At 24.0% G+C, this 21,565-nt stretch overlaps 1 protein-coding gene across 2 annotated transcripts; it reads left to right on the plus strand.

The window, feature by feature from the left end:
• Positions 1-89: 89 nt before the first annotated feature.
• LOC114940282 (serine/threonine-protein kinase SIK3) lies at positions 90-18,423 on the plus strand. Of its 2 annotated transcripts, XM_029314870.2 has the most exons (13): positions 90-295; positions 6,866-7,162; positions 7,323-7,493; positions 7,900-8,023; positions 8,407-8,527; positions 8,652-8,883; positions 9,270-9,582; positions 10,517-10,647; positions 11,086-11,245; positions 12,944-13,081; positions 14,367-14,588; positions 14,716-14,915; positions 15,567-18,423. In XM_029314870.2, exons 1-13 carry the CDS (start codon positions 143-145, stop codon positions 16,071-16,073), a joined length of 2,769 nt encoding a protein of 922 aa, XP_029170703.1. In that variant the 5' UTR covers positions 90-142; the 3' UTR covers positions 16,074-18,423. The 2 variants fall into 2 exon arrangements, with proteins under 2 accessions (XP_029170703.1, XP_029170704.1); XM_029314871.2 differs by lacking the exon at positions 12,944-13,081.
• Positions 18,424-21,565: the final 3,142 nt, after the last annotated feature.

Raw genomic sequence — 21,565 nt, forward strand, 5'->3', positions numbered from 1 at the left:
ATCGGTCGAAATGTATAGTTAATTATGTGACCACTAGGTGGCAGTTTCGGCGGAAAATTCTAATTCCTCTGTCGGCGTAACATCGTACTAGCCAGTATTGCAATTGGCAGAGTTAAGTACGAGCGAGACAAGTGATTAAAAAATGGCATCCGCGCCGACGTCGCACAATGAGGTTTCCCAGGAATTCTCTGTCAACAAACTCATACGTGTCGGTTATTACGAACTGGAAAAGACTATTGGCAAGGGAAATTTCGCCGTTGTTAAAATGGCCACCCACCTCGTGACAAAATCTAAGGTAGAAGACGCCGAGCGTAGGAATCTCTGTTGCAAACATGAAATCCGTCATTTTGTCGTTAATATCTTCTGGATAACTCAGTGTGTTGTGCGTACATGTGTGTACGTGTGTGTATGTGTGAGTTTGAGTGAGAGTGAGTGTGTATGCTGCTGCTGTGAATACTTTGTTTTACATTTTTAATATATGATTACAAAATATAATCACTTTAATATGATTATATTTTATCGTCATATTCACATAGCTAATGTCTTGGAAAAAAGTACCTTTCAATTTGTCAATATTAAGGGGGGAAGACACATTGCTGCGTTGTTTAAAATATATATAATTTGTTATATATATAATTTCTTTAATCTTATTATTAAAGAATAACGTCGACCATTTTTCAAGGTAAAGTAAATGTAATAATGCAGGAGTGATGCTTTTTCTCCTTAATTTTAGATTACATATTTTTTACTTTTCTCTTATATATAAAACATATATAGCAAGTATAAATTAAATGCAAAATTTTACTTTATACACTATTTACTCTACTATGCTTTATTCTATTAAAATATGTTATCAAAAAGAAAAAGAAAACAAAGGAGATGCATGGCTACAAACACTATTCATGAGAATATATGTACATAATAATATTTATGTGTGTGTGCATTATATATTCTCAATCACAACTTAATTAACAATCATTAGATATTTTTGTTCAATGTTATTGTGACATATAGCTAGCTTGCTTTTATAATTATACATGTGACATTAATAGATTAATAGCAATTACATTTACTATCATTTTTTACATATATTTATGGCATTAAATTATATATATATATACACACACATGCACATGTGAAAATTATAAAAGAATAGAATCTAATTAATCTTTGACATATTTCTAGTTTATCATCAGATAATTTTTTCAGATAATTTGTCATGATTTGTCAAGAACAATGCGCAATGTCTCGCATATTCTTTCTCTCTCTTTAAATAAATTATTTCCTAACAAAAATATCTTAAAACCTTAAAATTTTTTATGTTTTTTTTTAATATGAATATTTATACAAAGATATATATATATATATATAGATATATCAAAATCGTTAATGGTTTTTTCTAGACTAGATTCTTTGGCTAATTTGTGAAACCAATTTATCCTTAGTAGAAATATGACTTTATTGCAATTTTCTAATTTTTATACCATATTTTCATAACTACTGTAAGTTTTAAGTCGAAATTTTATAGTAAATGCCACGTGAAATTGAAAAACATTGTTTTGTCATCCATTTGATTACTTAAAATTTAATATATACAAAATATATATATCTCCCTCTATCTCTATCTTTTCTTAATTGGTTATAATTCAAAAATTATGTTGAAATTTTAATTAAGAAACAATTAATAGGGATTTTAGGAAAATCTACAAATTCTACAATTTTCAGAGATCAAAAAATTTTTATTGAGTTTTATTAAAATTTAAAAAGCCTCTAAATTTTCTTTTGTAATTTTGCTCTTATATTATATTGTGAATGATTAAAGTAGCAATCAGTACACACAGTGATATAGTGCTACACATGTGTGATTATTTTTTTTCTTTAGCATTTAAATGAAATTGGTCTTATCATATATTATCCTTGATTGACTTTATGACTAATAAATTCATATTAAATGCTAAAGAGACACATGCTCTATTCAATAAATAATTTGTTATTCAATGACTATTTTATAATATATATATGATTATGAATTATTGCATTTAAAATTATATATATTATTATAAATATGTTTTATATATATATATATATATATATATATTTAACTTTTCAGAAAAATAATGATTATGCAATACATAATTTTTATTAGAAATTAAAATTATTAAAATGAAAATGTTCTCTAAATGAAAAATACTTATTTTATGAAAGCCACTTAATACCTACTTTTTCAAATCTAAATCTAATTTAAACTTTAAATAAATCTTTATATTGTTGTCTTAATTATATAAGTTAAAACGTTAGAAAAAACAATAAAAAGATTTATTCTAGAAGTTACATCAATAATTTTTTGAATTTTATCTGGAATTTTGAACAAAAATTTTGATAAAATATAAAAAATTTTTTAGAAAGTTTCACGATTTTTTTTAATTTTTTATCCGAATAAATACCCTAATTAATTGCAAATTGAACACACACGTATACACACATGCGTTCGCATGTACATACAGAGTGTTTCATAATTTACATTCACAAATTACATAGTTAATTCTGAATGAAAAAATCTGAAAAGGCCTGAATGTTTTTCTGCGATGTATGGTTAACAAAAGAGGAATTATGAAGTAAATTTTATCTAATTAACTTTCTTTAGACAAACACATATCCATAAACAGCTCGCACCGAATAGTAATGTAATACCATAAACTACGTCTACACGAATATATGTTCATTTAAAAAATGATACATTTGCAGGAAATTTTTTTAATAATTCCTTTCTTGTTTAGTATCGCAGGAAATAATAATTCAGAACTTTTTGATTTATTTTTTATTCAGAAATAGTATGAATTATGAAACATCTTATATATGTATACATATTTGTATGTATGTATGTATATATTAACAATATATGAGTACTTATATAAATTTACTTTTATATGTATATTAATATTATTTACTTGTAAATTAATTGAATTAGAAACTATATTAATCATGGATTTTAACAAATATGATTAGATTTTAAATAAAAATATATATATTCTAAAAAAATTATCATATTAATGTAATTCGTCGCGTCATTCGCCAAATTTTTTAATTTGTAACTCATGATAATTGTTTATCCAAAAAAATGATAAAGGACTTTTAACTCACAATTCAGTCTCAAGAATTATAATAGAGATTAAATTTTTGTCAACATTCTGTGCTTTAACATGCACATGTACGCAAATATAGCGTACGCACATCATATACATAAATTATGTAATACATACACATACACACATATTATGTATACAAGTATACCAGTAGTATAGTTGTATGTACAGTTAATTCTACTTCATTATATATACACGCATTTAAAATTGATTTTATTTGAATAAAAAAAAAGATAACATTAATTCAAAATATATTTTCTTTTTAAACTATACTCATTAAATTCTGCAACAATCTTTATTATTTAATTGATTTAAAATAAATTATATTAAACTCTGAATTTTTAATTTTAATTTAATGCGTTTGATGAAAAGTAAATACTTTATGATAAAAATTATGACAACAAATGTATTATGATTTTCATCTAAATTGTTCTATAAGAAAATTCTTTATATTACAAAATGTTATTATCGAATATTATGATACTGTTATATAAATGTACAAATTATTCTAAAATAAGTATAATAATTTGATATAATATTTTCAGCCAGAAACTAAATTGATATTTTACTTACTGATATTTACACAAATATCAAGTAATTTTTAGGCAATAAATAGTTAAAAGATAGAAGTTTTAGTTAATATTTCGGAAATATAGATATATATAAAACTGATATATTTGATTCAATTTTAAATAAACATTACAAAATTTTACTCGGAGGCAGTTATAAGGTAATAGAATTTTAAAGCTGGCAGAAAAAAATAATTCAGGACTTCTCAATATATTTTGCAACAAGAACTAATGTTATGTAATTGAAGGACGCAAGTTACGGAACATATTTTCAAAATATAATAGTTTTCTTGGAGGTCAAATCTTAACCACACTTGTTTTTAAAGCATTTTTTATAAATTAATTTTATATTTTAATTTCTTCAATGATCGATAAATACAAAATTAGCTACATTAGCTGTGATGCATTTTTATATTAATCATTATCATGTTTGATAATATTCATAAGTGTTTTTAATTCTCTTTATTCAGCTCTTTTTTTCATTATTTATTGCATACAAGAATGTTGAATGTAGAGTTATTTGAATTTATAATTTTGTCTCAAAATAGGATAGTAGAAGTAGAATTTATAATTTTGTCTCAAAATGTTTCTGTATTTTATTGTAAAAATCAGTTTGTTCATTTTATTAGTGTTCAGTACAAGATATTTTTTGAAAATAATATAATTACGAAAATTATTATTTTTTAATAATTTTATTACATTACGGAATTTTTTGATTAAATATAATATTGTATTATAAATATATATTTGAGGTAATAATATTTCCTTTATATTTCACATATCAATTTTTCTTGTTTTTGAATTATAATATTGCAATTTTTGTATGAATTATATTGTATTTCCTTATTAACAGATATATTTTTATTAATAGAATAAATTCATTTTTTGTTATGCGAACAGGCCTCGAATTCTACTATATTTGATAATATATGGCAGCAGCCAAATTTGAACGCTAAAAATCATTCATTATTGTTTTTTCATTCGTTCATATTTTTGTCTTATTTTTATTTTCAAATTGCTGGAAAAATTATTAAAAATTTAAGTGATAATTTTAGGAAGATAAACGAGTTTACTTTTTCATTAACAAAAAATAATCGATTCTATTTTTTTTGTTAACGAGAAAATGCTGTATATTATATATTTTCTAAATAAAATATTGAATATTTAATCTGCTTCTATGATTTAATTTTACTATATCAAAATTGTAATAACTTTTACTCTTTGTAATTATACCCATCGTAATTATACTTTATATTTATTAACATAATTTTGTTTCTTTTTTTTCTTAAATCTATATTTAAATTTGCTAAAAATACTAAGTTATTATATTTTTCATTAAAATATATTAATATATGCAATTAAACTTTGTATATGATTTGTTTTGTATAGTATAAATTATGAATTAATATTAATAAGCAGATTAACGATATAATAATGGATTTTTTAATTAATCTTAATTCAGAAATTATAAATAGATATACATGATAAAATTAGAGAGAGGGAGAGAGAGAGAGAGAGAGAGAGAGAGAATTTTGTGCAATAATTTTTAATCAATTTAAAATAAAAAAGTTTTAGACAAACAAATACTTCAAAATTAAAATGTAAATATAATAACTAATGTTTTTTGGTTAAATTTAAATAAATTTTAATCAGAATATTAATTTTAAATATATGTATAATTAAAAAATTATATACAATTTTAGATTAATATATTTTAAATAATATGCATTATTTATCATATAATTAGAAGATTGTAATGTAAGTTTCTATTTAAAAAATTATAACGAATAATAAACTTTTGATATTTTAGTCAAGAACAAATTAATTTTATATCTTGTCTTCTTTCTTTTTGGCTCATTCTCTTTTCTTTCTCGAAAAATTTATCTTATTGTCAATAAAATTTTATCTTTTTATTCTAAATGCACATGCTTGCACGTTCGCACGTATGCATATATATGCACGTACAAATACACATACGCGTAATTTTCCAAAAAAAAAAGTTTATTTAATTTTTAACAAAATTTAAACAGTTGCTATTAAATAATATTCAGACTAGAAGAGTATGTATAAATACATAATATAAATTCAAGAAAGAGGAAAATTCTATTCTTAAATATTAAATAATTTTTGAATAATATTTAATGTTAATTATATAAACGTAAGACAAGAATGAAGAAAATCGACAAATGGAAAAAAATATAATAAAGAAAACTTTTATCAATTTTTATATATTTAGGAAATATTAAAATTTGCGTGCTCATATGTTATTCAATTATAATTTTGAGTAATTTAAACGTCCTCGTACAACGTTGTTAATTTAAGCAATGTTACACTAAAGTTATGCTAACAATAAATGTTAGAATTATTAATTAATAATAAGTCGTAGAAATGAGATAATATAAATGATAACATAGAAACGATAACATATGCGCGGACGAGATATCGACATACAGATACCGGAGAAAGTGATTAAGTCATCAAAAAATGGAAAAATTTCTCATAAAAGAGAGAGAGAGAGATTATTCTTTATTATCAATAAAAAATAAACTGTAAATAACGTAATCGCAAAATATTATATAGAATATATGATATAAAAAAATCGTCTACGAAAAAATCGTTTATATCAAACAAAAATTGTTGCAGACACAAATAAGATAACTGTTGATATTATATGCGAATTATGTGAAAAAAGTTGTTAGTCATTCTATTATTGTTATAAGATGGCTACATGATATTAAACTTTTTGTTTTGATAAGCGTTAGTCATTAATTAAGAGGAATTAAAAGTCCGACTAGAATTAAAAAATATCAACATTGGACGGTTAAAGAAAAATATATCGGCTAAATTAAAATTTAATTTGTTCGGAAATAATGGGAAAGATGTAAAAAAATAAAATGTAGTTTAAATATATAAATAATTTTTACTGTATTCTATCAAATTCTCAATATTTTTTTAATGGACCGAAATTTTTGATTATGTAAAATTAAATATTTATAACAATATTTGTTTATATACGTGCATTATTTTTTGCATATGTATTTGTCTTTAATCTTATAAATCTCCAGTTGAAAACTTTCGCATTATATTTTTAGAATATATACATTATATTGATGTTGCATGTTATAATTTGTGCTATTAACTTGTGTTTTATAGGTTGCTATTAAAATAATAGATAAAACTAAACTAAATGAAGAAAACTTAGCAAAAATTTTTCGTGAAGTGCATATAATGAAAAGATTACGACATCCACATATTATAAGACTATATCAAGTAATGGAAACGGAGAAAATGATATATTTAGTGACAGAATATGCTCCTGGAGGTGAAATATTTGATCATCTTGTTCGAAATGGTAGAATGCTAGAACCAGAAGCACGAAGAATTTTTCGTCAGATTGTACTTGCCGTTCGTTATCTGCATCAACAAAGGGTGGTTCATCGAGATCTTAAGGTCTCTAAGTTTATTATGTATTAAATTATTTATTACGTATTAAAATTAACTTATATTTAAAATATAATATATGATGTATGAGAAGTCTCCAATTATTAAGATTGTTACATTTTTATGTGCATACTTATATAACTAACTTTTTGCTTCTTTTTTTTGTCAGGCTGAAAACTTGTTACTTGATGCAGACAATAATATAAAACTTGCTGACTTTGGATTTAGTAATGAATATACACCTGGTGTTCCACTTAATACATGGTGTGGCTCACCACCTTATGCTGCACCTGAAATTTTTGAGGGAAAGCAGTATGATGGTCCAAGGGCTGATGTATGGGTATGTTTTCGCTCTTTCTTTTTAATATAAATCTTATATTCCAGAACGTATACTAGTTAAAAATTTAATTATTTTTTTATACTTAATATCTAATGACGTTACTCTTATGGAAAATGGCTCAACTCTTATGGAAAATGGTTCAAATTCGAAAATGAGGAGTTGCTGTTTTCATATCTAGACACTATTTTATTGGTTTTGCTAAGAATATACTTAAAAGTGCATATTATTATTGATATTTTATATATATACACATTATTATTGATAATTCTTTTTATTTAGCCTTATATTTAAATTTTTGTGTTATACACACACTCACATACAGAGTTTCAGAGTTTCAAAGTTAAACGTTTTAATTTAAAATGTGACATTAGAATCCATTATTAAATGTAATAAATAAATGTTTCAGAGTCTCGGTGTTGTCTTGTATGTATTAGTTTGCGGTGCTCTACCATTTGATGGAGCTACAATGCAATTGTTACGATCTGTAGTTGTCTCAGGGAAATTCAGAATACCATATTTTATGTCTGCAGGTAAATATATACAAGCTATTTCTCACTCAAAAAATATTTGCGATTGATGAAATTATTGGAATATTTATCTCTCTTCATTTATTGAACATTTTGTATTTCTTTTGTATAATTTGCACAGAATGTTTTTTAATATCTAAATAAAAAAATATGTTCTATTATATATGAATGCACACTTTAATTATCAAATAAATTTACTCTTCTAATTATTACATATTAATGCAATATTTGCAAAAAAATGTATAATTTTTTTATATTATCCATATGAACCGAGCAGTTTTTTCCAAGAATTATATACATTTTCTGTTTTTTATTTCGGCTATATTTAAAAGAAATAATGTATGTTCAAAGTTGTGTAACTAAATATTATTTTATTATTATTTTAGATTGCGAAAAATTGATTAGGCACATGTTAGTGGTAGAACCAGAGCGGCGTTTAAATATCTCACAAATATTAACACATTCTTGGATGTGTGGAACTGGAGTCGTAGAGTTAGAACCTGGAGGGTATGTATTACATATGCATATAATATAGCTATATATATATATATATTCTAAGTTTTAATAATAATTATGTTATTATTAATCTATATGTTATGTATTGTATTTATATATCTTTATATATTTTCAGATGTAGTCCTGACATAGCACCACAATTCAATCAAGCAGTGATGGATACTATGATACTAAGATTACCTGGACTTAGCACGGATACGTTGTTACAAGCCATTAAAGGAAATACTTTTGATCATGTATCAGCTATATACAATTTACTTGTTGATCGACCAACAATGCCTAATTTACCCAATATCCAAAACATCCCGGGCGATTATTTGCCCGATGATGCACATCAATTGGAAAAGGTAATAATTATTTAATTTTTGAGGAGCAAATTAAAAATAGAAGATTCTAGAATGTTATCTCTACTTCTACAAGCATAGATTTCATTTGTGTAAATTGTATAACTAAAAAGTATATTATTGAAGTATTATTAAAATATGTGTGAAAGATATATATAATCATTTATAAAAATTTATATCATGAATTGTATAGTTTTCTCTATATCATGAATTGTAAAGTTTTCTCTATTATTTTGAGTCTACAAGTAATTAAAAGGAGACTAATGAGTTGTAATATTTTATACTATTTTGTATTACATTTAACACACACACACACACACATAAAACGTTTATAAAATTAATAAATAATCTGTGTAATATATAATTATATATATATATATTTTTTATAGTTTGGTGAAGCCGAAGCAGAAACAGAAGAAAAAAGTGGTCTTTATTTGCCTCCTGGAACGCCTTATCATACAACAAGAAGACATACAGTTGGACCTGGTGATGCAGTGCATCAGTCTCCTACATCATATCCTTATAATCATATGTCAGGATATCAAACTTTACGACTTCCTATCCTTCATTATAATATGGATCCTCAAGTTCTACCACATACAAATTTACCATTGAATCTTCCCTTAGTTCAACACCAACCACCTCAAAATTTCCAAATAAAAGATCAGCATTTATTGAAGCCGCCTCCTGTAATGGGTGCCAGTAAGTTTTCATTTTTATACAATATTTTAAATAATTTATTACAATGTAAAACGATAAATTAATCTTTTATGTCAAATCTGTTATTTTATTAATAAAAAAAAACAGACAGTTACATGTCTGAATTTTTTTATAACTTATTTGACATTATACATTTATAATATATATAAAATTTTTATATGTTATAAATATGTTCAAAAATATTTAAATATAATATTCAATTATTAAAAAATGCAAATATGATATAATAGAAATATCTCAAATTAATGTTTTTATATTATTATATATTATATAGTGATAGGTAAGATACATTAAAAATGTATCTTGATACAGATACGTGTAAAAAAAATATATCTAGATACAGATATACAAATTAAAATGTATATAGATACTTAGATACTTTAAAAGTATCTTAGATACCAGATACTTTTAAACTATATTTTATCATAATAATGATAATATGCGCAAAATGTACTGAATAATTATTTTATCTTTATTAATATTTTTGTTTATATTACGACTTTATTTCGTTAGTTTTAACGCGTGAAAAATGTCTCAAAGATATCGTCACTCAAACTATTTCGTCATGGTACTAAAATTTGACCAATGCTTAATAATAACTCAACCGGTGTTGATGACGTTATGTTGATAACTTGCAGTTTTGATCTTTTAATAATTTAAAGAATTAGGCTATTTAAAAAAATATGTGAAAATGTATCTGCAAATGTATCTGAAAAAAGTATTTCAGATACCATGTTTTGTATCTAGATACAGATGTAGATATATATATAAGAAATTATGCTTATCAACTGCATCTTAACTACATCTTAAAACTTTAAATTTTAACTTTTTAATTAATTTAATTTTTTTCTTTTAAAGTATTATTAGTTTGCTATATTTTATTAGTTTACTATATTATATATATTTGTATGTATAGCGGGAGGTTTTGGAAGAAGAGCTTCAGATGGTGGAGCAAATCTTCATATATTTCATCAACAACAAAGTAATAATATTAGCAATGATGAAGGTGGCTGGAGTCAACCTGGTAGTAGGGAACAATTACAATCTGTAAGTATATAAATATATGCTAAATATATTGTATAATTAAAATAGTAAAAGCCATAAAATAATGAAAAAATTATTATAGAACTTAAAAATATCATACATCATATATTTTTTATTTCACATAATTTTATATTTCTTAATATAACTTTATAATTCAATTCGTGTTTTTTCTAAACTATGCAAAATTATTTGTTTTCATACAATTTTTTCCATGTATATTGTAATTGTGTTTAACACACCTAACATATTTGGTGAATTTAAACGACAGTTTTAACTTAATTTTGCACAAAAAATTATTTTTCTTTGGATGCATTATATTTCCTTTAATTTACTCTATATATGTATAGATTATTTTCTTATTTATTTATCAAATTACTTGCTAAATTTTTTATATATCGAAAAATATTTTTTTCAAGTTTCTAAACTATTGTATGCATACAGTTACAGAGTGGCAGTTCAGGGTTAGTACAATGTGCCCAGTCATTAAGTATTGGTGTTAGTACTGCAAGTGGAGATGGGAACAGTAATAGCAGTGGTAGTAATAATGGAAATAGCGATAGAAGAAGAAGAAGTGGGCTTAGTACTGTTATGCAACGACCAGGTATGATATAGTCAAAGTTTCAATATTGTATTGAATTCTTTTTTTGCAATTAATTATTAAAATCGCACGACTTATAGCTTCTTAATTTTTTTTCTATATTTTATTGATAATTATTTTGATTGAAAATAGCAGAAATAGTATGCATATGTCTACATACGTATGTCATATGTTATATATAAAAATTTTCTCAAATTACTAAATAAACAATAAATAAAATCGATTTTTGTAGAAAAAAAATTGATTCTTTTACAAAAGAATTTTAATTATTTTATAATAAATTACAGAGAGAGAATACACAGTAATGTGTAAATTATATTCTACAATATAATTATATATTATCTAAAATATAATTTTATATTGCACACGTGCATACAGTATATAGATCTCTATTTCTTCATATACACATACACGCACACGTAGAGAGATAAATATACACCATACTTATATACTGCATATATATATATTATTACATAGCATACACGCACGCATACATATGTGTACACACGCATGCATATATGTACACACAACCCAACGTGCTCTTTAATTCTTTTACACATAAACTTATCGAGTCAATCTTTAATAGTACATTTTAGTACATTTAAAAATGAAAAGCTTGTTTAAAAAAGTGTGATACAAAGAAGTGCTTTAAAGACTCTTACAAGGTCTAAAATAAGCACAAATTCAAAATTTTTTTTAATCAATTATTGTGTAGAATTAATTTCTATTTTAAAAATATATATTACATTTGAACTATGAATTTACTAACTATTAAAGAAATTATATAAAAAAATGTAGAACTATCGAACATTTTTCATCTAAAATACACATTAAACACACACACACAGCCACATTTTTGTATATAACATTTTTTTAAATATGTAAACTTAGAGCTTCTTTTATTTTTTTAAGAAAGAAAATTTTTTAATAGTTATGTTAAGCTTTTTTAGTTCTTATATCAATTATTATTTAGAAATCTGTGTATATATGTGTATACGTATATTTGTTTTATTATAAAAAATAATATTTATAATTCATTTTTTAATTCAACAAGCAACAAAAAAAAGTAGTAAAAGTTATTGAATAATCAATGAATAAAAATAAAAACAATTAAATATTTAAAAAGAAGGGGAATTATATATATAACAAAAATATATTTTTGAAATATCATAAAAGCTTCACCGAAATTTTAAAATTTGAAGATTAAAATAAAAAAAACATATATTATCAATATTTAGAATATAATAAATGCCATTTTTTGCATTAAATAAAACTACTCTAAATTTATTGATAAATTATTAAAATTCGACTTCGTTTTTTATTTTATTTGATATTTTCTAAAATATTAAAAGCATATATATATATATGCTAACTTCTCTTAAGTTTAAAAAAATAATTAAATCCACGATTTAAATCAACATATACCGATCTAATTAATCAATATATTACAGATATATATTATATATATATATATATATATATATATATATATATACACATATATGTATATGTATATATGTATGTATGTATGTAATATTTATTTAATTAATTTTGCAAGAGCTTTTATGTTTTTGTTATCTTTATTATTATTTTTAGTCTTATTTTTGTTTATACAACGTTTTATTCAGTTTTATCTTTGATTTTGCATGGTTTTCTTGTGTCCACTGCACTATGCCTCGTTGGTTGGTAATATGCATGTAGTTATAAATCCGGAGCTGGTAATGGAGGTAGAAGCTAGGATGAATAGAGCTTATCTACCATCGCGATTGTTACCAACTCATCTTAGAGGATCAACACTTCCACACCACAGGAAATCTTCATTATATCACACTAGTACTGGTAATCTTTGCACTTTTATTTTATAAATTTATTTATTTTTGTGTTGCAAGATATGTTTATTTTTAGTTTTAATAAGGATAGATGCTATAATTTATGTTTCCTAATATATCTTTTATTAAAAACAAATAAATAAAATTTATATTCAATATCATTATGAAAGGTAAGTCTTAAAATGTAGTACAATCATCAAAGATAGTAATTTATTATTTAAAAATACGTCGAATAAATTTTTATCGTTGAACTTTTGTATCTAAGAAAATTGACTTTGAGAAAATCGATTTTTTGAAATTAATAATATATTTAAAGTATGCACGTATGTGCGTAATTATGTGTACATGTTAAGGCGCGCGCGTGCGCGGATATGTATGGATAAGACGTGTCCTTTCAATCGATACATATTGTGTGTGTGTGCATATATATATACATACGGATATATATATATATATATATATATATATATATATATATATATACATACGGATATATATATATATATACACATATTTATAAAACTATAAATTATAAAATTATTTTAAACATTTATTTAAAAATGTTTTTTAATTATTGTATTTTGTGGAGGACATCCTACAGTCAACACAATTTATTTTCAAGCAGATATGCTTCGAGATTTTTTAAATCTCCTTTGATCTCTAAATGTTTAAATTAGTATACATATAATATTATTGAATTAAAATATTCCGATTTTTCTTATATGTTAGTATGTTCCATGATTACAAAAAATTATATTATATTTTAATATAAAATGTTGTATATGATATTAAAAAATCATGTGGTAACATTTAAAAAATAGAAATGACCTTATATCTTGAAAATGTTTCCACGTAGAACAAAACCGTTTTAATTATAGGATATCTCCTTAGGAGAAATTTTATAGTTTTTATTCCAAACTAATGTTGAGGTATAAATAATTTCAATAATGTCAAGTTGTAATTTAAGATGGAACATAAGTTTATACATATGCGCATACACATAATTACTAATTTATAATGCATATTATATGTGTCAGAAAATACGAGAGACATAATACCTATACAAACATAAGAAAAATTTAATGAATTAATCTTTCTGATTTAATATAACAAAAAAAAATTTTTTATCAAATATAAATAAAATTCTGTAATATTTAATGTAAAAATATTTTGCTATTATTAACTTGTGTAAATTAATAAAATTGACACAAATGAATTAGTTATGAATTCATTGCATATATACAATATTATGTAATGCTAGAATATATTTCTAATGTTTTTCTAATTTATTTTAGTAAATAATAGAGATTCGTATAAGGAACCAAGCAGTCATGTTGCTACTGAAAGATACTCCCCTGTTCGTCGAGCATCAGAAGGATCGGGTGCTCCTGGACCAGGAATCCAAGCTCTACAACAAGAGTATCAACAGTTACAAAGATTGGCGTCGCCTTCACATAGTCCTGCAAGTATTCCGGGATCTCCTGTGCACGAAAGAGGTGTAGCAGCAATTACGCAAGGTATTAATTCTATTTTCTACAGAAAAACGCGCGCGCGTGTGTATATGTATTTCTCCTACACGTGTAAAATAAACAAATATTTTGTAAACGTAAATGATTAATACATTAATTCATTTTTTAACAATAGGTCTCAGTGGTTTAACTACGGCGCCGGTAGTACAGGGTAGTATTGTACATGGTACGCCGGCTCAACCACCAGCAACACCTTTAGATCTAAGTCCACTTAGGCATCATAGATCACCTGCTACTACTCCTGTGAGTTATTCCCCTAGTAATAGTCCAGCGTTGGATATGATACAAGAAGAACATCCTGTAGAGATACCAAGGGTATGTAACAATCGTTTAAATATGTATGAAGTTTCACTGTAATATAAAATGTTATTAATATGAAAGAAATTTTTAAAAAATTAAGATACTTTTAGAATTGGCTTAGATATAGATTTTTAGAATTAAAAAAATGTTTAATATTATATTTCTTATGCTCTATTAAACATACTATTTTTAATTTTCGATTTAAATCGCAAAATAATTGTATTAGACCGAAAATTAAGTTTATAAAATAATAGATTTTTAAATCTTTTTATAAATGGAATATAGTATAATATTTTTACTACAGATTATTTTTATTAATTGCATTAGACAGAAAATGAAGTTTATAAAATAATAGATTTTTAAATTTTTTTATAAATAAAATATAGTATTTTTACTACAGATTATTTTTAGTATACCATGTTTTAATATTAAAACTGTAATATCTAATTTTTATTTGCAATTAACGCATTTTTTTCATATCATATATAAATAGTACTGTTACATTAAAGCAACGCTTTTCTATACAACTATTTTTGAAGAGATAAAGTTTACATTAAGAAATCTTGTGTAATAATTTTCTATTATTATAAAATTTAAAAAAATTTTTTGTAAAGTAAATTTTTTTGAATATAAATACGATTCTAAAGTTTTAAAATTTGCTTATAGGTACCGCCGCAAATTTCAGTGACAGATGTTCTTGGAGGACAAGTGACGTTAATTAATTGTTCGCCTTCTCCGTCTCCATCGCCTGATTCACTCGAAGACGCATTACCTCACTATAACACTCTTCCGAGTTTTCTTATTTCAGAGCCGTGCGATCCTTCGAGACCTAGTATCACACGCGGTATCGGTAGACCGCTTACTAATACAATACCTACCGAAGTCGAAGTTACGTTGTCCGATGAGTCGAGCAGATTAAATTCTGAAGCTATATTAGGTCGCGTCAAACAAATAATAGACGCAAGAGCGCCACCAAAAGGTTTTATATTCTCAACGGAGGAAGTAGAGGGTAGTGGACTTAGTTTAGAATATCCGGGTGGCGTACAAATTGAACTTAGAGTATGTGAATCGGAAGAGAGGGAGGTAAAAGGAATAAAAATGCGTAGAATTAGTGGGGACCAATTGCAATACAGTCAACTTTGTCAGCAATTGATTTCATGTATTACTGTTTGACGACAACTAACAAATAATGTAACATTTTTTTATATATTACGTTACATTCCTAGTGTAACATACACTGTTCATCACTGTTTCAGTATTGCACATACACGTTGCATACATAATGTTGCATACACAACATTGCATACAAACGGTATTTTAAAATTGCCATTCTTCATATATATAATAACATTATTGTGTTATTATATTTGTATGTGTAACATTCAGTGTATTATATCATTTTTAATGTTTAGCTTGAGAGATAAGATAAGAGCCATCTTATTTATAACATAAAGTTGTTTAACTAAGGAGATTTATTAGTATATTTATATCTTCTAAAACATTTTTGACTATTATATGAATATTTAATAATTCTCAAAATTGTAATATATTTTTTATTTTCTTTAGTTTTAACTAAAGTGCATAATTGTTGAAAAACTCATCAAGTGAAAAAAATTTTAATGAGAGAATTTGTTCATTAGTATGTATTATTATACCTATAGAATAGGTATTAACAATAGTATTTGTTGTAAATGTACAGAATAAATCACTGAGTCATCCTACATGCAGTCTATTTGCAATAATTCAGTACATGTGCAACAAATACTATTGTTTTCTATTATAATTTGCAATGTTCCTTTTTATTATATATATATATATATATATATTTTCTATGTTGGATATGCGTAGACAGAAACACAATTTCAAGTTTCCTCATTTGTATTATTGAACATTTGTTATAAAAAAAATCGAAAAATAAGGACATTGTTATTTGTATTCGGCAAATGTATAAACATACATTTTTTTATTTCCTTGTGCCACGTACAATCTACAACATGAATAGATTTATACGTATAGCGTAAAACGATTTTACTGTAGTCACATTGTGACAATGTTACAGTAAATAAAAATTGATGAAAAGATTGTACACATTAAACTCTATATAATGTGTACTTAAAATATAAAATTATAATATAAACAAATTAACATGTGAATAGCATCATTTCTGTTGAAAATTATCATGTATAAAAAGTACATGTGCAATGATTTTCGGTATAATGACAGTATGTGTGTGTGTGAATATATGATATGATTTTTCTTATGAAGGCATATGAATTTTCCGTTTATTGTTACAAATATATGTAATTTTTTAATTTTTTATTGAACTTTTTAATTGTTATAATATGGTAAACTTTTTTTATTTAATATTATCACATTTTATATGTAATTCTTTTACTATTTTATTGATCAAAAAATGGCTTGAAACAGAGATATGATTTTAAGATGACATATGTTGCATAAAAGAATAGAATTTTTATATCATATACTTATTATCAAATTCCCCAAGATAATCTCTATTTTTTAAAATAACTGTTTAATGTTTTTTGTAAATAGAAGATGACAAATGGCTATATTTAATCAAATCCAATAAAGCTAAGAGATTATATTATTTAATCGATGAAAGTGAAAAAAATTAATAAGACCCAAAGCACAAAGGTTAATGTGTAAATTAATAGTATATTAATATGGACACAATATAGAATGTTTAGGATCCGTATTTGATGAATGAATTAATACAATTGTTAAATTGTACATGCTACAATCAAACGTAAGCATCAAATACATAAAAGATAGAAATGTGAATTTGAAATAAAAATGTCCAAAAAGATTTAAATTATATATTGTTAAGTAAAAAAGAGTAAGAAATAAGAAGAGAATCACAGATGTTTTATGCCATTTAAGGTCCTCTATCACATATTTTTAAGGTGCGCTATCCATCACGATTATCAAGCCAAATATTATTATTAAAGAGATTAAAAAGACTAGAAATTAAAAATGTACTTAAAAATATGTAAAGTTAGATATGTAAAAAAAGATACACTTTTAAGAAATAGATTTGAATAGAAAATTTTTAAAGAGACAAGAAAACGAAAAAGAGCGTGAAAACTTGTCTAAAAATGATCAAAGACGCGCGAAAAAACAATTATACTAAGTGAATAAATATAAGTGAAAAAGCAAACCACACTAAAAATTTGTTTCAAAAACATGTTTGCTTGCATCTTTTTCAATCTTTGAATAGATCATTTTTTCTGTGATATTCTTTAACATATTGAAGTTATTTTGCTTTCTTTGTCTCACAGACGATCCAACTTTACATATCTTTAGGCATACCTTTTTTATGCCTCATTCAATGACACATACACATACACGCACACATATTGATCAAGTATTCCATCCAACAAATGAAGCCAGAAGTTGGCAATTTACGACTGAGAGAAATAGTTGTTTTGTAAGTGTATCTCCATTCCACTTTCTGGATGAGCACTATATTTAGCGCTACAAATACAGCAATTTGTAAATATTATATCCGTTTTTACTTTTAATCCGTTCTCTAACTAATATATTCCAACACCGGAATTCATCAGTTACCACTTGAATGCCTCCGTCCGTCAAATTGATCACTGCCCATTCTCGTATCCTCTTCCTAAATCAGTCTCTAAAAAATTATACTATTTATCTCTTCTTTTTACTTTATATCCTTTATATTTCCTTATTTTATATTATTGATTAGTTACAACACTAGACGTACTAATTGCGATAGCACATTTTTGAGGGATGAATATATATGTGCCGAAAAATTTTAAATAACGTTAAAAAATTTCTCCCATCTGATTTTTTATATATTTTACTTAACCATATAATTCAATAATTTTGATCTTTATTGACAATATTTTAATTTTAAATGCATTTCTATTCTCTACACTACACACATATTTGATGCTTACATTTGTGTATGTCATATATGCTTTACATACTGACTGAAAGAGTATCGCAATTCACTAAATATACTTAAAAAAATGTTCAACGAATGTTATACATTGTTTATGTATTAATATACATTATTAATATAATATACATTATTAATATAATTTGCACATCTCGATTTTTCATGCTTTGGCTCTTATTAATTCGCTTTCATTTTCATTAATTATTAGAGGTATTATTTTCAAATTATATTGTTTGATAAATATTGCAGACTTTTATTGCAGTTTTTATTTCTCCAAAATTTTTTGTAAAATTTAAAGAATCGAAAGTGCAGAAAATTTATAATTGATGACATATATGTATTATATTTCCTCACGAAAATTATTAATATTTATTGCATATATATTTTTATTGATTCAACATAAATTAAAAAGTGATATATATATATAATTTTATCGCAAATGTTATAACTTGCATATGAGTGCATAGATACGTGCTTATTGTGTATGTAGTATATATGTATTATCTAATACACATACACATAGCTTTTTAATACTGTATATGATTTATTTGGTATCGTATAATTTATTAACGAAAAAAAGAAAGCATAGAAATATTATTTAAAAAACAAAGATCATCTTAGCACTCTTTATATACGCTAAATATATTTATAACGTTAATTTTTCTTGTGACCATGTAAAATTTCTTTTTAAGTCACTTTATAGATTTAAGAAATAGTGAAAGAGAGAGTAATAAAATAATTTTGTATATGTATTAGATAATTTGTCACATATTTTCTGTAGAGAAAATCTTGTATGACAAAATATTATTTGCATGATCAAGAAAAAAAAATTCTTTTTTTAATTTTTTTTAAATATTTTTTAATATTCTCCATATTATATAATATCGGTACCATGTGGCATATGAATAACTGTTTACACTTATCACTTATTAATACTTAATAAAAAAATAGAAATTGTATCATATATTTTTAGCTAATTGTAAGTATATTGCATTTTATGTTAATTTTTTGCATCGAAATTTTTATGAAGGGGATATCTCCATATCTCTATGATAAATTGCAACACTATGTAAATAAATAATTAAATGTAAATATATATAGACACACATATACATATATATACATGTGCGAATGTGCGCGCGCAACATAAATTATCTAGGTATGTTTAAAATAAAATAAGCACTTATATAGTGCAGGATATATTTGATTAACTGCTTTTAAGGTTAAAGGTTGCGAGCAGCCCTAATATATTTGCCAATCGATTAGTCTTTATAAAAAGTATTTTGCTAAATAATGAAGATACGTTCGTATCATATGGAGGCATGTACATATATATATATATTGAAAAAAATTGTATTATATAAAAATTAAGTTAATGCATAAGGAATACAATATATAGTTTTAAATTTTGCGCATTTTTATCACCTGTTTTTCTGCTGTTGTAAATTTTAAATTGATTTTCCGTAATAACAAAAATTAAATCGAAAGTTATTATTAAATAATTTTTTTACATTAATTCTAATTATTATTTTGAAGCATTAAGTTAAGTAAAAAATATGTTTAATTTAAAACTTTGTAATATAAAAAATGAAGCTTGTCAACATTTTATATCCTTGAAATTTAATAATTGGACAAGCAACATTTTTTTTTTACTTTGCGATTTTTTTCTTATTTTGTAATATTTAAAATTGAGATGTACAATGTGTGTGATTTTTATAATATCCTGTATATTACTTATTAATGAGATTGAACCAGAATCGTCAGTTAGCCAAATGAAAATAATATTTTTTTATTGCAAAGTCTATTTTCCATTGATCATCTTTTTATGTATAAATTAGTATATAGAGCTTTGCTTTAGATCTCATGCGAAAAAGCTTCTTTTTTCGTAATATGACTGATTAGTATATAATATTCGATCGTTATCGTAAAAAGTGTAATGAATGAATATTCATTATTGGTATTTAAAATATAATAAAAAAAGATTAAATAATAATAGTGAAAAGGATTTGAAAAAAATATATATAATTTCTACGCATATGTACATACACAAACATATATATACATATATATACATACATAAAAAGATAATAATTAAAATTACTACGCTCAATAAATTCTAAAGTAGATATATTACATATGCGTGTCATAGAAAAATGTTTCAAATAAAAGTTACTTTATTTGGAGAGATATATTGGTGCTTTCAAGATTTTAAAAGATTATCGTTAATTTGTTTTACATATATACAATTTTGTTTTTTCGTATATATATAATTCTCTTCATCATTCTGTATAATATAAATCATATCGATTATAGGATATCTTTCCACTGAACACAAAATGTAACGTTACGAAAAATTAATAATATAATTTATATTTAAAAATAATATAATAATATAATTTATATTAAAAAATATAAATTATATTGAAAATATTGTATAAAATATTTTTTCATATTTTAGAATTTGTTGAGTATGTATGTATGCGTGTTTATGTATATACATATATGTAGGTATACATGAGTACGTGTGCTTGTGTTTTGGCATATCTAAATATTTGACATTGTTACATAAAATATTTTTTTAATTAATATAATCATTTATTTATTTTATTACTATACTCATAATATTCAAATAAATACAATCGAATCCTTCTGTTTAGGAATAATCCTATTGAATTCGAACTACTGCTTTATTTTGGAATTTCCCTTTTACACCAATCTT

This window comes from Nylanderia fulva, unplaced genomic scaffold (assembly GCF_048542155.1).
Source record: "Nylanderia fulva isolate GAGA-0341 unplaced genomic scaffold, ASM4854215v1 Scaffold16, whole genome shotgun sequence".
NCBI lineage: Eukaryota > Metazoa > Arthropoda > Insecta > Hymenoptera > Formicidae > Nylanderia > Nylanderia fulva.